The sequence below is a fragment of the Squalius cephalus genome (genome assembly GCF_949319135.1).
Source record: "Squalius cephalus genome assembly, chromosome: 21".
Lineage (NCBI taxonomy): Eukaryota > Metazoa > Chordata > Actinopteri > Cypriniformes > Leuciscidae > Squalius > Squalius cephalus.
This window is the reverse complement of record NC_137142.1, coordinates 25,915,418-25,933,880: the sequence shown is the minus strand read 5'-3', so window position 1 is coordinate 25,933,880 and position 18,463 is coordinate 25,915,418. Positions and strand designations below refer to the sequence as shown.

Genomic DNA, 18,463 nt, shown 5'->3' with positions numbered 1-18,463 from the left:
CAAAGGCAGACAGCTCAGGGGCCTAAGTTTATTGAAATGACTATTTTTCCTCAGCTGCACGTGTGTATGTGTGTGTCTGAGAGACAATAGCAGCTTTATGGCTCTTGCTGGAGCTAGCAGAAGGAGCAGAGGCTGACAGTGGGTGATAAGACCACCAGCCTGCTTCTTGTGATAATCGTTCGCTGGACCCCCACTCACTCTGTGCACAGCTTACAAGCCTAAGTAGCCAGAATCTTATATGTGTGAGTGTGTGTGTGTGTGTGTGTGTTGGAAGCGAAGCAGGGAGCGTTCATGAACACAGAGAAAGCGCCAGTGCAAAAGAGAGTGAGACACTGTCTTTATGTTGCATCATGTGAAGGTAACCAAGTAGGCTTGTCCTTGTGTGAGCATGCAGTATGTAATACATCAAATGTTTCCTTGCTTTCTATGATGAATAATGTCATATGTTCTTAAAGTCTTTTCGTGATCTGGCTATCTGTGATTTAACCAATCCCTCTCAACTGCTATGCAAGGAAATGTGAGATGAAATGGTTACACTACAGAAACTACATGCATGATTAACTAGTTGAATATTCACTTCTTACAATTGCTATAACAGTTGATATAAACATTGGTATTTCATATGGTTTTATAGTATATTCAGTAAGATCAATAAGATATTTATTTCAAAGAAATTATTACTTTTTTACAGCAAAGATTAATTCAACTTTCTATTCATCAAAGAATCCTGAAAAAAGCCACAGTTTCCACAAAGCATATTAAGCAGCATAACTGTTTTCAACATGAGAAATGTTATTATAGAGCATATTAGATCATATAAGGATCATGTAACACTGAAGACTGGAGTAATGATGACTGCTGAAAATTCAACTTTTCCATCATTAATACATTTTAAAATAAATTAAAATATGGAACTGTTCTTTTCAATTATAAAAATATTTCACAATAATAATGTTTTTACTCACTTTCAATGCAAATGTATTGCCTGTCTCTAAATGCCAAGTAAAAAATGAGTTATTGGTGGTTTAAAGATGGCCCTCAGTCAAATGGCCCACTCATATCTAATTGGCCTGATTATGGCCAGATTATGCAGTAATGTGCACTAAATTTAATGTGAAAACTTGTGTTAGATTGGGCAATCTTATTGCGCAGGGACAAGGAGTACACAAGTATGTGTATGCAAGAATAGTTCCCAGTACTTTCAACAGAATTGCCGTTACGGCATACCAGTGAGTGTCAATGTGCTTCTAACCTCTCTCTCTTTCTGTTTCAGGTGTCTGGCCTTCTGAAGAGGTGATGGCCTACTACTGCCTGAAGAAACGTCACATGTTTACGTGAGGACCCCACCCCCTCTCTCTCTCTCTCTCTCTCTTTCTCTCTCTCTCTCTCTCTCTCTCTCTCTCTCTCTCTCTCTCTCTCTCTCTCTCTCTCTCTCTCTCTCTCTCTCTCTCTCTCTCTCTCTCTCTCTCTCTCTCTCTCTCTAAATTTCAATTTAAGTGTGCTTTATTGGCATGACAAAAACTGTACATTTGCATCGCCAAAGCAATGGCAGCTAGGCTGCGTACAGAATGTGTTCAGTGTAAGGTACAATAACATTCTCTTTCTCTCTCTCTCTCTGTCACATACACACACACACACTTTGGCCATGTGACAGAAAGGCAAGGGGCACTTTTTGATTTGCACTCAAGGCAGTACACAAGCCTTTGATTTCCTGTTTTTACATTCAAGAGGCAGAGGAGGGAAGAGAAGCTTATCGATCACACAGCGGCAAGCTGAAGGTCAACTGGGCATATACAGGGTTTTACGCCCCTTGGGCTGATGCTTCTGCAGGAGTGTGTGTGTGTGTGTACGGAGGATGTTAAGACCTGTGTTCTGTTGTGATTTGGTCCGAGTATCGCTTTTGCACATTTTCAGACCTCTAAATTAAAAGCTGAAGTTCATTTGCATGAGTGTGTGTAGTGTGTTTGTGCACGTGTGTGTGTGTCGATGTGCGCTCTTGTTCCTGTATGTCATCAAGGACTGTCACCCTCTCGCTATCTTCCAGACCTGTTATCAGGCACTCACCAAAAAGAGAAAAAGAGGAGGATAAAGCAGAACAAAAAAAAAAGTCAATTTACAGAGAGCGCCCATCTCTTCTCTTCATCCCTTTGGTTTTTTGCCTTTCTTTCCACTAGTCCAATGTACAGCCAAATAGCTACCTGTCACTGGGGCTTTGTCCCCGTCGCGGCTCATACTAGCAGTTTTGTGCGCATTAATTTTTAATTGCACTCCCTCATACAACAATCGCTCTCTCTTCATCCTCCACTCTGTCTCTCTGTCAATGGAAGGTGTCGGATCACGGGCTGAGAGCAGACAAACACATGGAGACTGTTGTCACGGAGCGCAGAAATGACTGGCAAAGTGATGAAGTCAAGCTGCCGGTGTGTGTGTGTGTTCGGCTGTGGACTGCTTTTGATCTACAAGGACTCTCTACTGTATATTTTGCGTATGACAAACACAAATGAACTCTATGCAAATTATAGTCCTTGTGTAAATTCTCCGTTCCTGTGGGAATTATATGAATTACCTTTCATATGAATTATTCCATTCGGCTGCTGTAGGTCTCTATAAAGTAGGTGTCTGTATGTGTTAACTGTTGTGGTGTGATTAAAAAATTGTTTCCGCCACTGAATAAAAAATAAAAAAGGAAATTGTGAATTTATAAAGCCACTTTAGTTTGTTCTGGGAAAAAAATGCAATTCTAAATGCAAATAATAAAATAATTATGCACAGATAGCCAATTAGGCTATCTAGGCTATAATTATTCTTATAAGCCAATTAGGCTTATAAACTTTTTAAAGAGTGGGGAAAATGCTTCCAATATCTATATAGTTGTTGACGTGTGGTTTGAATTACATTTTTCCAGTCAAATTCTGCTGTAGAAGCTACACAATTTAGCCAGATGCTAACATGTGTGTCCCAATTTGTGCCATTTTGTAGTATAAGTAGTGTGAGCAGAGCCATAGCTGGGGTATCCAGAGCCCCGGTGCTTGAAATCGCGTTCTTTGTCCCCCTCGGTTGAAATCGCGGGGTCCCCCTAAGGCCGAAGGGCCATAGATTCGTCACCACCTTTCATCCCTCTAGCAACAGCCCTGAGTGTGAGTAGTGTGTTCACACTGAAAATTCCAAAAAGAAAAAGTGCACTTCACATACCCGAATGATGCACTTAATTAACCGAAAAAACGAAGTGTGGAATGTTGGACACTTCATGCACTCAACTGTCGCAGCAAGGGGAGGGGCTATCAGATTCCGATGTTAAATGACAGAAGAACTTCAAGAAACAGCTATGATCCGCACTCAGAATCCGAAATCCTTTTAGTCACTTTATTTCACATTTTTCTCGGGGATAAACAACAGATGTTTCACCTCACAGGCCTTCTTCAGTATGTTGAATAATCTAAATCCCTCCACCCACTATTTAAACAATTAATTATATTGACGTCATCAAAATTGGCCAATGTTAAAAATCACTGACTCAATTAAATGTGTTCAACAGCACTTATCCACATACAATATGATCCTGTTAAACGCATCAGACAGTAATTTTCATGAAACACAAGACATAATCTTACATTAAACACAATAACAGTATCCCAGTCAAAAAAACTTTCTTTCCCCCTTTCTTTCCATTTAACCATTTAGACAAATTAAAAATCCTTATATATCAATCCAGGAAACCACAGACCTAATGATTAGAAATACATAGTCATTAATCAACACCGATCTTCACAGTTAGAATAATTAATTTAATTTAATTTATGACATTTGTAAAAATCATGTAAGAGCCAGTGATCTCAATTTATAAGTCCAAAATGCTTCTCGTTTAAATAATTCTTTATTTATATCACCTCCTATACGTGATCCTAAGACTTCCTCTATCCCTATATGCATTTATGCTGAATTCAGTGTGTTTTGTGCGGCAAGTTAAAAAACAGTATGTGACAAAAAAGTGTGTCCGTATTCACAGTACTCATAAAGGAGTACGCAAAAACTACCCGGATGACCTACTATTCCTGGTGAGTTTCTGAAGTGTGCGTATGATGTATACTTTACAATCCCATGAGGCCCTGGGAGAGGGTTTATGAATAGCAGTGAAGTGACGCAACTGAGGCTGGTAGGTCACATGATAACATTACATTCTGGAATACATTCATACCTTTTACATCACATACTTTTTTAGCGGTCGCAAAGTAATTACTTATTTAAAATAAGTACCTACACAGGAAGTATGTGATTTCGGACGCAACCTAGGTCTTCTTTTTTGTGTTTTATCATGGGTGGCAACCAGCATTAAGGTGCAATACTGCCACCTACTATGTTGGAGTGTCAGTTACTGGTTTATTTTGGATTATTGTGTCATATTAACATAATGTCAATATCTCTATTATAAATATCACGATTATCATAAATACTGGTATATTGCGACACCCCTAATTCAGTACCATTATACATATACAAATACAGTATTACCATCTGAAACATCACTGTACTGTTCAGAATCGAAGCAGAAAACTGATCCCGTATGTTTAATTAACTTCCAGTTCCTGCTATACCGCAAATCCACATTTCCAGCAGGAAAAAGGACAATTGCGCTTTCTTTTGTCAACACATATACACCCGCTCACATGCAGGGAGAAGAAGGGAGAGGAAGGTTAAGATCAATGAGCCCAGTGGAATTGCATTCCAATCAATGGCATCCCCCTACACGGGCAAGTTAATTAGCGTTATTGTCAAGACACAACAGCCATCTCCCTCTCTGCGTCTCTCTTTATCTCTCTCATCCTCCTGTTTTCCTCTCATTTAAACTGAAAAACTTCACTCCCATACTCATGTACTTCAAATTTTACGCTAAACAGCGCTTCAAGACCCCTTCTGTCTCTCTGTCTCACAGGGGCTCCTCGGTGTGTGAGCTGGGTGGAGGGATGACGTGTCTCGCCGGGCTCATGGTAAGTCAAAAGTGAACGCAAAAATGACACAGTACTCTCACACAGACAGACAATCACAGGCAAATGGGCAATTTGCATCAGCATGGGTAATCTAACATGGCATATTGTAAGCAACATGAAATCGGCCGTTGCACATTGACATTTCTACCTCAGTGACCATAAACACACGTGGCCCAATGGGCTAACTTCACCAAAAGCATTCAAACACACGGGCTTGCATATGCAAGCACTTTCTTTCTTGGTCTCACACACATACACACACACACACACACACACACACACACACACACACACACACACACACACACACACACACACCAGTGGCTTAGGCTCTAGCTATGTGTAGTGTATAGTAGTTTGTAGTAACCTCTCCAGATGGACAGGCTTAACATGTTATCGATTTCACCTTCACAAGACCAGCCTTCCCGTATCTCTCCACTCAATACCCCCGTGTTGTGACATTACGGACCACCAGTGGATCGTCTTCCTCGCCCCCCTCCCCCACTCGATCTCTCATCTCTTTTTTTTTTTTTACTCACATTCCACCTTCTCTCAGGTCTGACTTAGTGCCTGTGTTTATCTAAGTCCTTGACAAGGAAAAATGTCTCCTCTTCTTTGTCCTGTGCCCTGGAGTGCTGTGGTTTTGGCAGTACCACCCGTGTTTTTCTTGGGTGACTGGTTGGTTTCCTGCTGGTCTTGATGCCCATATGGCTAGCTGGTGGTGTGGGCCCCGTGACCTGACTCTTGCCCACAGGGCAAAAAACACAGCATCACTCTGGAGAGATATTTCTCCTGCATTGTCTCATTTTGTCAGTCCCTTTGTGTTAATGTTAACATGAGCAGCTCATATAAAGATTTAAGATATAAAGATTTAAACAGTCTGCTAATGATTTTGCAAATTGTGCATCTTCAAAACGAGGAAGCTGTTCTATGGTATATTCATCACATTATGCCATCAAAACAAATATATACAAAATGTTTAATGTTTCTTGGGCACCCAAGCTGCATTTATTTTATAAAATTAGAAGTAAAACAGTAATATTGTGAAATATTATTACAATTTAACATATTTTTTTTTCTATTTTAATATGTTTTAATATGTAATTTATTACTGTGATGGCAAAGCTGAATTTTCAGTGTCATCTCTCTAGTCTTCAGTGTCACATGATATTTAAAAAATCATTCTAATATGCTGATTTGGTGCTCAAGAAACATTTCTTATTATTATCAGTGTTGAAAACAGTTGTGCTGCTTAATATTTTTGTGTAATCCATGATCAAGGTATTAATATTGTTTATATGTCTATGTGGTGTTTTTAATATGCTTTAAGACAAACCATGTGCAAATTCATTTGTCAACACCATTACTGAATATTTTCTCCTTTAAAACTTCAGTCATCCAAAGAAAGTTTAAAAGACGTGGTTTGAACACGCTGGTGTTTCTGATGTCACAAACTACCTTGTAACCAATCAGGTCAATGTGTGATCGTCAACGAGTGGATCTCTGATCTGGTGTGAGTGAGTGGAGGCGGGGCTAATTTGCATATTCATAAAACCATGTATCCTAAATGAGTCTAGGGTGTAGAGTTAAATTCAAGCTATTTTAAGGCATGAAGACATTTTTTCCAAGGAAAAATGCTTAAATATGTAATTTTGGTGATCAAAGATGAGTTTTAAGGGATAAAATGCTTGACCACAGGGGGACTTGAAAATACTTTTGGACGGAAGTGTACAGTATATGCTAATATTCCTAAACCCATCTCTAAACTATTTGCGAAATAATCTGCAAATGATAACAATGATAATGATTTTTTTTTTAAAGAAGAAAATAATATTTATTAAAAAATAATGCAAAATTCAGTTTCATGGCTGGTAAAAATATCTATTTTTTAAAAATTACATTTTCAAAATTCACTCAGCATTGGCAGGTGTGACAGTTTTTTTTGCTTCCTGTGTTTAAGGAAAGAAACCCAAAATCATATCATTCAAAAGCACAAATATAAATCCTTGCAAGCACTTTTACACACACACACACACACACACACACACACACACACACACACACACACACTCCCTGCTTCTGCCCACTGCACCTCTCCAAACAACTGTTACACGGCACCTCTGATAAAGATGACTACTTGAATGAAAAGACTGTATAAAAAGAGGACAGAAAGAGCTGACAGTGGAGCAGCACAAAGGCAGAAGCTTCGCAGTACAAAGTTATATGAAGGGCATCAGGCAGGCCTCGCGAGCCGAGTAAGGAGTGACAGCAGAGCGCGATGGCCCCGCATGATAAACGCCACACTGCAAATGAAAGGCTCGGCGTTCACCATCATCCCCTGTCACAATGCAATTACCCAACAGAGTGATAGCAAGATAGAGGGCTCCCAGCCACCGGGAATGATAAAAGTATTGACTGATTTGATTGAATGATTAAAATAATGCAGACATAAAATGAAAAAACGGCAGAGACAGACAGAGATGGATGAGAGGGAGCAGGGGAGAAAGAGAGACGGGTGGTCGTTTTGGAGTAGGGCTTTAAAAATCCGCGCTCTTCAGATATGACTGCTTGCGAACAGTGTGCTGAGGATGTCTTGCTTTTGTTTTATTTATTTATTTGTTTATTTTTCACCTTTTTTTTCTCTCTTTTCCGGCAGATTGCGGTTTGTGCTGATGTGAAGGAAGTTCTGCTATCTGATGGCAACGAGAAGGCAATTCAAAGTATCCTTGCATTTCAGACCGGTATGTGGCTCTGTTCCAAAAACCTAGTGAGCTGCCCGCTCCCTACATAGGCAGCTGCTTTCTAAAGCAGTGCCTGAACTGAAATGGAACCTCATAAGGGACTAATTTGGATCAGTCTACTTAGGCAGGATTTAAGTGCACAAGAATAAATTACAGGCAACATGAGAAGAATAAATATATACTGAATATCTTTTTGGTAACAATTTAGTTTAGGGTCCAATTCTCATGATTAAAGTTGCTTATTAGCTTGCATATTATTAGGATATTGGCTGTTTATTAGTACTTATAAATCACATATTAATGCCTCATTCTGCATGACCATATTCTACATCCCTTAATCCTACACTATACCTAAACTTAACAACTACCTTACTAACTATTAATAAGCAGTAATTAGGAGTTTATTAAGGCAAAAGTTATAGTTAATAGTTAATTATGAGAATTGGATCCTAAACAAAAGTGTTTTTAAAGAAAAGAAATTCATTATTGTATTGAGCAAGGATGCATTACATTGATCTCAAATATATGCTGCTCTTTTGAACTTTCTATTTATCAAAGAATCACAAAATGTATCACAAATTCCACAAAAATATAAATACAAAAATAGAGCAGCTCAACTGTTTTGAACATTGATAATAATAATAAATGGTTCTTGAGCAGCAAATCAGCATAGAATTTCTGAAGGATCATGTGACACTGGAGTGATGACAGATGAAAATTCAGTTTTTCCATCACAGGAATAAAATACATTTTAAAATGTATTCAAAAAGAAAACTGCTATTTTAAATTAAAATAATTTAATCAAATAAATGCATCCTTAGTGAGAATAAGAGACCTTACTGACCCCAAAAAATCTTACTGACCCCAAACTTTTTAATGCTTCTACTGTATTTCACCGCTGAAGAAAAGCAGGAAAATGTAAAATCTTAAACCAGCCTAAGATGGTTTGCTGGTCAGTCTGGTATGTTGACTGGTTTTTTAAAGGGTTGTTGGGCACTTTTTAATTAGTCAGGCTGTGAAACCAACTTAAAACTAGCTAAGATCAGCTTAAACCAGCTAAGACCAGCAAACCAAACCAGGTTATGCTGGTTTAAATAGGTTTGATTTTCAGCATTATTATCATTAGCATTTCTCTTGTTCGTCCACCATCTTAATACAATTATTTTCATTGAGCTTCTGTGATACTTGAGGGAACAAAATGAGGTAACTTTCAAACTGCCTAACTTTTGAAAAATCGTCACCTTATTAAAATGCTCCATACAGAGGCAACTCACGAGGTTTTGTAACAGAGCATGTGTGTTTGTATTTCCGAACCATTCCAAACATCACTTTGTTTTGCAGGAGTGCTGACAGCGAAGTGTGTAGTGTGTATATTCTGAGTGTAGTAGGCTATCTTTGTGAGCTTAGCCCAGAAAAGACGTCTGTTTAACCTGTATTTACCTCAGATATTCCTCTCACTTCCACCTCTCTCACACACACACACATTTTCAGTCAGCCATTCTTAACGTGCACTCTGTCAAAGAATACCCGCACATGCGCACACACACACACACCCCTCGACATATCTGAATGTGAGGCAAATCATCCAGCTGACACCCGAAACCTGCATTTAGCATGTTTAATACATATTCATGTCATTGAAGGCTACCGCTGTGTGTGTTGACTCACCTGCTCCTTGTCTCTCGCCCTCTCCCCCCTTCTTCCATTCCTCTATTGACTTTCCCTTTTGCCAGGAGCACAGATGAAGCTTAAACAGGTGTCAGGGCACAGCTCGAACCTTCTTTCTTCATTCCCTTTCTTTGCTTTTTCTTATTCCCGCTCTCCATCTCGTCTTTCCACCGCAGTCACTCAGATTAGCCACGTCGCTTGGCTCACAAAGGCAGGAAAAACGGAGACGACAGACGTGACAGCAAAACACTGCAAAATTACCGTGCCCACGTTCGTTAGTACAACAGCCAGCGCTCCCACTACAATGAGCTTTTATTGAATATCAAGGCTCAAAGAACAATGGCCGTGGCATGAAATTAACACAATTCCTCATTGAGAAGAGATTTGTTTAAAAGAAAATGGAGGGAAAGGGAGCAGAGCAAGACATACTCAAAACATTCAGAGTCTGTCTCTAAACTGCTTCCTGTAATAGAGTGTGAACAGACTGGCAGTAGGCTGATAGAGCATTAATTGGCAGTGCTTTGTTTCAGAGATGTGTCTGCCATAATAGAACGCTAAGAGATGATCTGATGATCGGACGAGGCCAGGAAAGGACGAGCTGTCTTGTGAGAACTGTATACGTGGTAGTGTTTCCTTTCTTTGTATTAGAGGGAAAAAAAAGAAGGTATGACAGAATTATTAAAACCATTTAGTTAGTGAAATCATTTCAAATTAGCATGGATCATAGATCATAGGATTGTTCCAAACTGTCAATGTACAGTTGTGCATATACAGTACATAACTTGTTTTTTTGAATACGTGTTCTTTTCTTGTACTGTAAATGTATATATATACAGTACAGGCCAAAAGTTTGGACACATTACTATTTTTAATGTTTTTGAAAGAAGTTTCTTCTGCTCATCAAGCCTGCATTTATTTGATCAAAAATACAGAAAAAAATGTAATATTGTGATATATTATTACAATTTAAAATAATTGGTTTTCAATTTATTATACTTTAAATTATCATTTATTTCGGTGATGCAAAGCTGAATTTTCAGGATCATTACTCCAGTCTTCAGTGTCACATGTGACATCCAGTCAATCACATGATCCTTTAGAAATCATTCTAATGTTCTGATTTATTATGAGTGTTGGAAACAGTTCTGCTGCCTAATATATTTGATGAATAAAAGGTTAAAAAGAACTGCATTTATTCAAAAAAAAAAAAAAAATTTTTTTTATATAAATCTTCTTTATTATCACTTTTTATCAATTTAACACATCCTTGCTGAATAAAATTATTGATTTATTTAAAAAAAAAGAAAGAAAAAAATTACTGACCCCAAATTACTGACCAGTAGTGTATATTGTTGTTATAAAAGATTTCTATCTTGAAAATATTTGCTTCTTTTTTTTTCTTTTCTTTTTTCTTTTTCTTTTTTTTATTCATCAAAGTATCCTAAAAAAGTATCACAGGTTATGAAAAAATATTAAGCAGCAGAACTGTTTCCAACTTTGATAATGAATCATCATATTAGAATGATTTCTAAAGGATCATTTGATAGACTGGAGTAATGATCCTGACAATTCAGCTTTGCATCACCGAAATAAATGATAATTTAAAGTATAATAAATTGAAAACCAATTATTTTAAATTGTAATAATATATCACAATATTACATTTTTTTCTGTATTTTTGATCAAATAAATGCAGGCTTGATGAGCAGAAGAAACTTCTTTCAAAAACATTAAAAATAGTAATGTGTCCAAACTTTTGGCCTGTACTGTATGTGTGCGTGTATGTGTGTGTATATATATATAATATATATATATATATATAATATATATATATATATATATATATATATATATATATATATATATATATATATATATATATATATATATATATATATATATATATATATATACACACCGGTATATATATATTGTATATATACCGGTATATATATATTGTATATATATATATATTGTATTGTATATATTGTCTAGATTTCTAGGCTAATATGTAAATGTATTATTTTTTTGTTTTTGTTTACTCTACATCAATTAGACATGTTACTACAAGAACATATGGACTCTCTCTCTATCTTTCTCTCTCTCTCTGCATACTTAATCAAGAAATCAGACCAATGAGGGCGTGAATAAAGTGTACCACAAAGTGCTGAGTGGTTTCATGTCTCAGTTTTGATCTCAGTCTGTGTTCTCAAAAGACTGGCTGAGCTCAGATTAAAGCTGTGCATGTATAATCATGAGACCCTACTGTTAACTGCTAAATTTCACTTCTCACATTCTTTAATGACTGCTGCTTTCTTGAGCTTTACAAACTCTATAAAGCAGCAGTCATGAAACTTTGGAAGACAATATATGCACAGGTGTTACACAGGAAATGCAGTTTTGATCATATTGTCTCGGTTCAGCGCTGACCTCTCCCCCAGTGGTCTTTTCCTGATGGGATTACACTGTAAGCTTTCCACTCTCTCTCTCCTTAGCAGCAGATCGCACCAGTGTAATGCGTGCACCCAGCCTCCTCCCCTCTTTCATCGAGGGATTTGCCCTCCATCCCTGCGCTATAGATTGGATTTGCTACGGTTGTTTTCCATGGAGCGAGAGGGAAAGCGGGGCAGAAAAAGCGAGAAATCGTAATTGAATTAGTTTAAAACTGTCGAAAGGTCTATTCATAGATGCACTGACATCAATCCCGCAGTATAACCACAATGGGCGGAGGCCCATCCGAAGAGATGGCCGCAGGTTAAAAGCCTTCCTATTGATTACCTATGATGATGCTTTGCATGAGTTGGTTTTGAGCTCAGTGGTAATCTGAGGATGAGGTGTGGAGAGAAAAGGAAGCTAACGGACTGTGTGGGTTGACGTCATATAAGAGGGCCTGACATAATAGAGTAACATGGTAAAACAAGAAATCAGCTTGTGTGATAGGCTCTAAGTCAGAGGCATAAAGGAAATGATCTTGCTATTGTTCCACAGTGTCTCACCTACATCTATCTATCTATCTATCTATCTATCTATCTATCTATTTATTCTAATTGTCTGTTTTTTTGTCACAGACCCCATGGTGCTAAAAAAAAGAGATTTTTATATTTCAATTATTTTTGTGTTCCCGAGAAACTTTGCAAAAGTTTGAAACACTTGCTAAAGCAATGAAATATACCCTTTCCTCCCACCTCATATTATTTAATCAAAACTTTTCAAAGCAAACACAAATTTTTTTGGGGAAAGGCAAAAGTTTTGCTTGACAATTTATTTACAATGCATTATAATGGTATTCAAAATGTACATTGTAATGCATTATATCATTTCATTAATAATTGTAACCAAAGTTAAATGCATTATAATATTCGCACATGACATCTGACATTGGTTGTTTGTCATGTTTCTTAATGTTTTATACTTTATAAAGGTGTAACAATGTATTATAACATATTATAACGGTCGTTATGATTATTTATGAGATCATACAATGCATTATAAGGTTCATTACAAGGCGTAATTAATGCATTAAAAATATTTTTATAATGCATTATACATAAAGGCTTTAAGTAAAGTATTACCAATCATTTTTCTTCTCATCTCATCCCATTTATTTATGTATTTATTTACTTGTTTACTTATTTATTTTGATGATATTTATACATTTTTTTAATAATAATATTAATAAATAATACAAATATAATAATAAAACATTTTTTGTTTGTTTGTTTGATTAGTTAAATTGAATGGTGAAGGAAAGCAGCCATCAAGTGTCCAGCAAACCTGGGAAGTCCTTCAGTACCGTTTATAAATCCTCCCAGGGTGCACCTCAAGTAGATTGACAGATCAGTATTGACCAATCAGCATCCATGACCGGAACTATCCAGTTTAGAATTTGTGTTATTTCATACTTTCGAGGCCTACACTATTATGATAAACGAGTAGGTGTGTTCAAACTCTTGAATCGGATTGTAGATATATCTGTCTTCATGAAGTTGAAGTTTGGTTTTCATGCTTTTATTAATTATGAAATAGCGTTGCATTTCTTGACAAAGTGCACCAGATGTGCGCAGTGTAATCGAGAGGAACAGACGAGAAGGGCTCTTCCTGTCTACCAATGTGTCCAGCAGGTAAGACCTCTCATACACCTCCCAATATCTCTGATAATGAAAGACAGAGCACTAATATTGCTTTTACATTACTCCCATATGAAGTCCATCTCTTATGTCAATACAAGTGTCATTATTCACTGAATATGTGAATTCTTTGCGGAGTTGAGCATGCCATGAAGTGTAGGAAAGTGTTTTTGGGTAAAGAGGCATTTACGGCACTTGTGTTCGGGACATAATAGTGTCAATAAGTAGGCAAAAATGAGGTCGCAAGGCTCCGTGTCACTTCCTGAACCCAGTTGGCCTGGTAACGAGGTATCCACAGCCCGCGGAGCGAGCGCTACGCTCTCTAACGCGCTAAGATGTATCCAGGCAGAGCGATGATGAGCCACTCTCCGTGATTGAATGCCCTCATCTAGAAAACTCAAACACGCACACTCTCTCTAACACCCCTCTCTCACATTTGCCAAAACACAGCTCATCCACTGTGCACACCATCACGCAAATGCATTATCACCTAAAAAGTAATTTTGGCACTCAGTGATCTAACCACTCTCTCCCCCTCTCGTCTCCTCTCTTCTCTCTTGCTCTGCACACTTCCCCCTCCCTGTGTATTTACACTGGGCTGATGAAGTGAAAGAGTAAACGTATAATTAGCCTGCATTACTTTGATTGTTTTCTTTAGAGATTAGGCTTCCTGTCAGAGCGCGCGGTTTGAGTGGGGTGAAGGTCGCGTGTGATTGGTTGAGGGAGGGAGAGGGGGGGGTGGATTCGCTTTCTCAAGTCAGTGAATAAGCGGTGCGGACCCCCGCTGAGAGAGGAGATTGTATTTCCACAAGACGTAATTTTTGTTTACTGACTGTTAATAATGGCTAATTAATAATCAGATTTGCTTGCCTGGAAACCGGCCCTAGCACTTAAAGAAAAGAGAGAAGGCGATTGCCACCAGACAACGGCGCAAATAAAACGAGTGTCAGGTGTGTGAAATGTCTCTGGACCCATCATTATTATGGGGGTGTTGGATGAATGATAAATTGTGCAACAGGCTTCATGACGCAGCTATCATCCCTGGTTCTGTCCTCTTTCAGGGTGGTGAGATGGGACAATGAGGCTGATGTGTCCGCTCTGGAGGGTCGCTTTGACGTGGTGATGTGCGCTGACTGGTAGGTTGACCCTTTTGTTGAACTGTCAGTTCTTCAGATATCCACCGTCACCTTAAACATGACACCCGTACAATCCAAAACCGATCTTTCGGTCCAAACCGCTTTTCTAACACTTGATTCTGAGCAAATTCTGTACATCTCTCCAAACCAGCCATTCTTACAGCTATTACAAAATAAATATCATATCTCTCACTTTACTAGCGTCTCCAGCCACAATATGCCTACACCCTTAATAAAAGTGTGCACCTTGTGTCCCGGTGATGTGGCATTAATATTCCTGCGCCCGTAACGCTTATCAGATGGCAGACATCAGCTTGCGGATGGCACTGCATTATTTCCCCTCCGCCAGTTCCGCCAGGCATTTCCATTTTTCAGAAATTGCCTCTTTTTCATGCTTGGCGTCCCAGCAAATGGATGTCTTAGGCAAATTGCAAATAATTATGCCTGTGCAAGGAGAGAAAGAGAGCGAGAGCGAGATTGTGGAGCAATACAAACATTTCAATTAGCCAGGCCCTGAACATGTGGAACCATTGTTTTGTTTTGTCTGTGTAAATGTGTTGTAACACTATTCTTTTACACTAATTTGGGTGTAAATTTTACTACTACATTCAGACTTCATTATGTATACAAGAGAATATAATGTTAATTGAATGGTGTATTTTTAGACAATTTAGGAAATCCGGCTTAGGAAAGCATCATGTGAACAAAGATGAACACTATTTCTTTATATTTACATGTTAATTTAGTTGTTAAAGGGATAGTCCACCCAAAAATGAATAATTTGTCATAATTTGCTAACTCAGTCTCATGCTCTAAACCTGTATGAATTCATTTCTTCTATATAATATATTTGTTAGTCTATACAAAGTCAATGTGGGTGTTGTTTTTGAGCCCAATAACTTATAATAGATCATTGATTGTACTAAAGAAAGAAATATCCTGCAAGTTTCAGAACTCAAAACTTTCTTGTTAATCCAAAAACATCTATTATTAAAACCAAGCTTCCAAAATGTCTAACTATAGGCCAAACTGTGGTAACTCCAAGTACTTAAACTTTATGTATGGCTGAATTTCAACAGTTGCCATTTTTCAACATCAGAAATTTTCAAAGCAATTCCACGTTTAATGGCAGGGACGTTGAAATATATTTTAATACGCAACACTGTTACTCAATCATAGCAGTGGGTGTTTACTTCCTTGTCTTGTATATCAAGACAAGCATGTATATCAAGTATTTCAAATAGAGGGTGAAAACTGGATAGAAAATATCATATTCTAATGTTTGGGATGTTTTTTTATGTTTAAAACTTTGCTAACATTATAAGTGGACCTCAGAGAACGTTTATACAATTTTTAGAAATGCAAATATCTTATTTGTGTTGTTCAGAAGAAAGTTTAAAATGGCATGAGAGTGAGTAAATTGTGACGTTATTTTCATTTTCCCCTTTAATGCATAACAATACATGTCAAATTGCGTACCAGTAATGTATTGGTTGGCAGTGTTTTTATAGTAAATCTGCTTATCGCGTGTACAGAAAAATGGATTTTATCGGATCGCTTATTCATGTCTGATTCTTTTTATATAGCCCCTGCTCTCATTACGTGATATATAATAACCCTAATTAGTACTTTAATTATATACATTTTCGAATCATACACCTTTTTCTATATCAAATTTTTCTTAACACTATTATAGTTTATTACATTGTTATTACATTGTTATAGGCACTGCTCTAAACAGAATGTCGCTATCTAGCACAAAGTGGTGAGGCTGATGGAGGCGGGGAATAATGATACCTGTGTGTTCTCTGGCGATGATCACTAAAGCCTGGTACAGCCTACTATTATTCTAATGTCAGACAAATGGCAGCTAATACACAGGTAAAATGTGCAGCAGAGGGCCAGCATGAGATTGATTTGTGTGTAGTAAGAAGATACTGTGTGTGTGTATGTGAGAGAGAGAGAAAGTGGAAGAACGTATGTGAGGATGAATCATGCCGCGTTGGCTGTCCCCCCGTGGCTTGCGCTGGCAAGTCATCTGTAATTGCCGTCGTCAAGAGAGTGATCGCTCGGCGATTAACGAACATAGCCATGCTGACGATCACCTGCGAAAAGGTCAACAGCCACACTTCTGCTCCGATTAATTATAGTCTTTCAGACAATCATCAAGAAAGGTAGGACATAATGCGGCGGCGCTCGCGCTAGGAGAAAAGAGAGAGAGAAACAGAGACGTAGCCTCAGATATGATAGCAGAAAGTTCTTCCAAAAGACAGCCCTATGTTTCACCTCGTCTTTGTCTTGTCAAGACTATGCTATTCTTGTCTGAAAACTATGTTTTATAGCTATGCTAAGAGTTGACAAAAGCATGAAATTAGCACTTAAGGCCCACAGCTCTTTACTTGACTTGTGCAGTTTTGTTTAAAACTATATTTCCTCACTGATGAGCAATCATGTCTTGGTAACACTGTTATTAATAAATAATGCTTAACAGATCTTTAAAGGCACCCTGAAATCAAAATGTATTTTTTTTTAGCTTTTAGTATAAATATGTTAGCCTTACAGTTCTGAACAAGCTGGGGTGCTCCAAAACAATGACAAAATTCGCATTTAGGAGATATAAGCATTCAAAACTTAGTCTCTCACTTCCGCTAAAATGGATCACATTATTTTTATGACATCACCACGGACTTCAGCTTCTCATCACATCTTTTGTCCAATTAAATGCTCTCTAGAATCTAAAGTCCCGCCCCCTATGATATAAATACCACCTGGCCAAAGCGACCGTTGACACGTCACAGAGCAATATGAGTTGCATATGTGTGTTCGGTTGCTCAAACTCTCAAGTTTTATTCTGTTTTCCAACTGTACGTTGTTTCATGGTTAAGAATGAAATGGCTATAATTTATTCGCACCTCTACTATTGAATCCAACGTAGCATCAGCGCTCGGATTCGCTTCCATGGTGCTGTCAAGTATGACTTGCAATCTCTGAGGTAAACTACGCTATTGGCTATTTGAAAAGGGGGAGGAGCCATTCAATATGTCCCGCCTTAGCTTCCTGTTTCTGTGGAAATTACGTAAACGCATCATACAAAGCTGCGCATTCCAAGTAGAGCCCTGCTTTTCAGCCCGAGCCCGACGTGCCCCGACTTTTTTACGCCCCTAGGGCCGGGCTTCGGGCCAATTTTCACGTCATAGTTCACATGCGGGCCGGGCCTCGGGCCTTTTTTGAGTTATCCTTCTTTTTATATTTTTAGACATTAATAAAAAAAAATATGAGAAATTGACGTCGACGATAGAAAAACAAACATAGAAAGACATTTAATAACCTCATAACTTTAATAATCTTATAATTATTTACACTGACATATGATTGACATGACAGTCGCACGCACGCACGCGCAGTCGCGCACACACAAGTGGTTTCCCGTCAGCGCAACCAACGATTCACCTCATGTGCAAATAATGGAGAATATTAAGAGAAAAATCGCGAGTGATAGAAGAGAGGACTGGGTTAAAATCTTCCACTGTGGATGCTATTTTTTTTCTCCACGATGCTCTGTAAGAGACTATTCTAACTTTTCGTTTGATTGGACTTTATTTTCGTTTAACTGTTGGAAACTTCTGATGTTTTTCGTTTTTCGTTCGATTGGACTTTATTTTCGTTTAACTGTTGCAAACTACTGAAAAAAAGAATGGCCATGTTCTGTGGTGCATTTTTTAGGTAAGATAACCTGCAAGTTTGTTTTTTATTTATTTTATTTTATTTGTTTAGATTGACTATTGCTCATTTCGTTTGCGAGCGCT

General features: G+C 37.9%; 1 protein-coding gene across 1 annotated transcript in view; it reads left to right on the top strand.

Annotated features, from left to right (window-relative positions):
• Window positions 1-18,463, top strand: part of camkmt (calmodulin-lysine N-methyltransferase) — a 101,296-nt gene that overhangs the window by 66,194 nt on the left and 16,639 nt on the right. Inside the window, exons 4-8 of the mRNA XM_079854988.1 lie at window positions 1,274-1,334; window positions 4,931-4,985; window positions 7,642-7,705; window positions 13,449-13,515; window positions 14,583-14,657. Of these exons, the coding sequence (XP_079711114.1) occupies window positions 1,274-1,334; window positions 4,931-4,985; window positions 7,642-7,705; window positions 13,449-13,515; window positions 14,583-14,657 (322 nt within the window). The remainder of the gene's footprint in view (window positions 1-1,273; window positions 1,335-4,930; window positions 4,986-7,641; window positions 7,706-13,448; window positions 13,516-14,582; window positions 14,658-18,463) is intronic.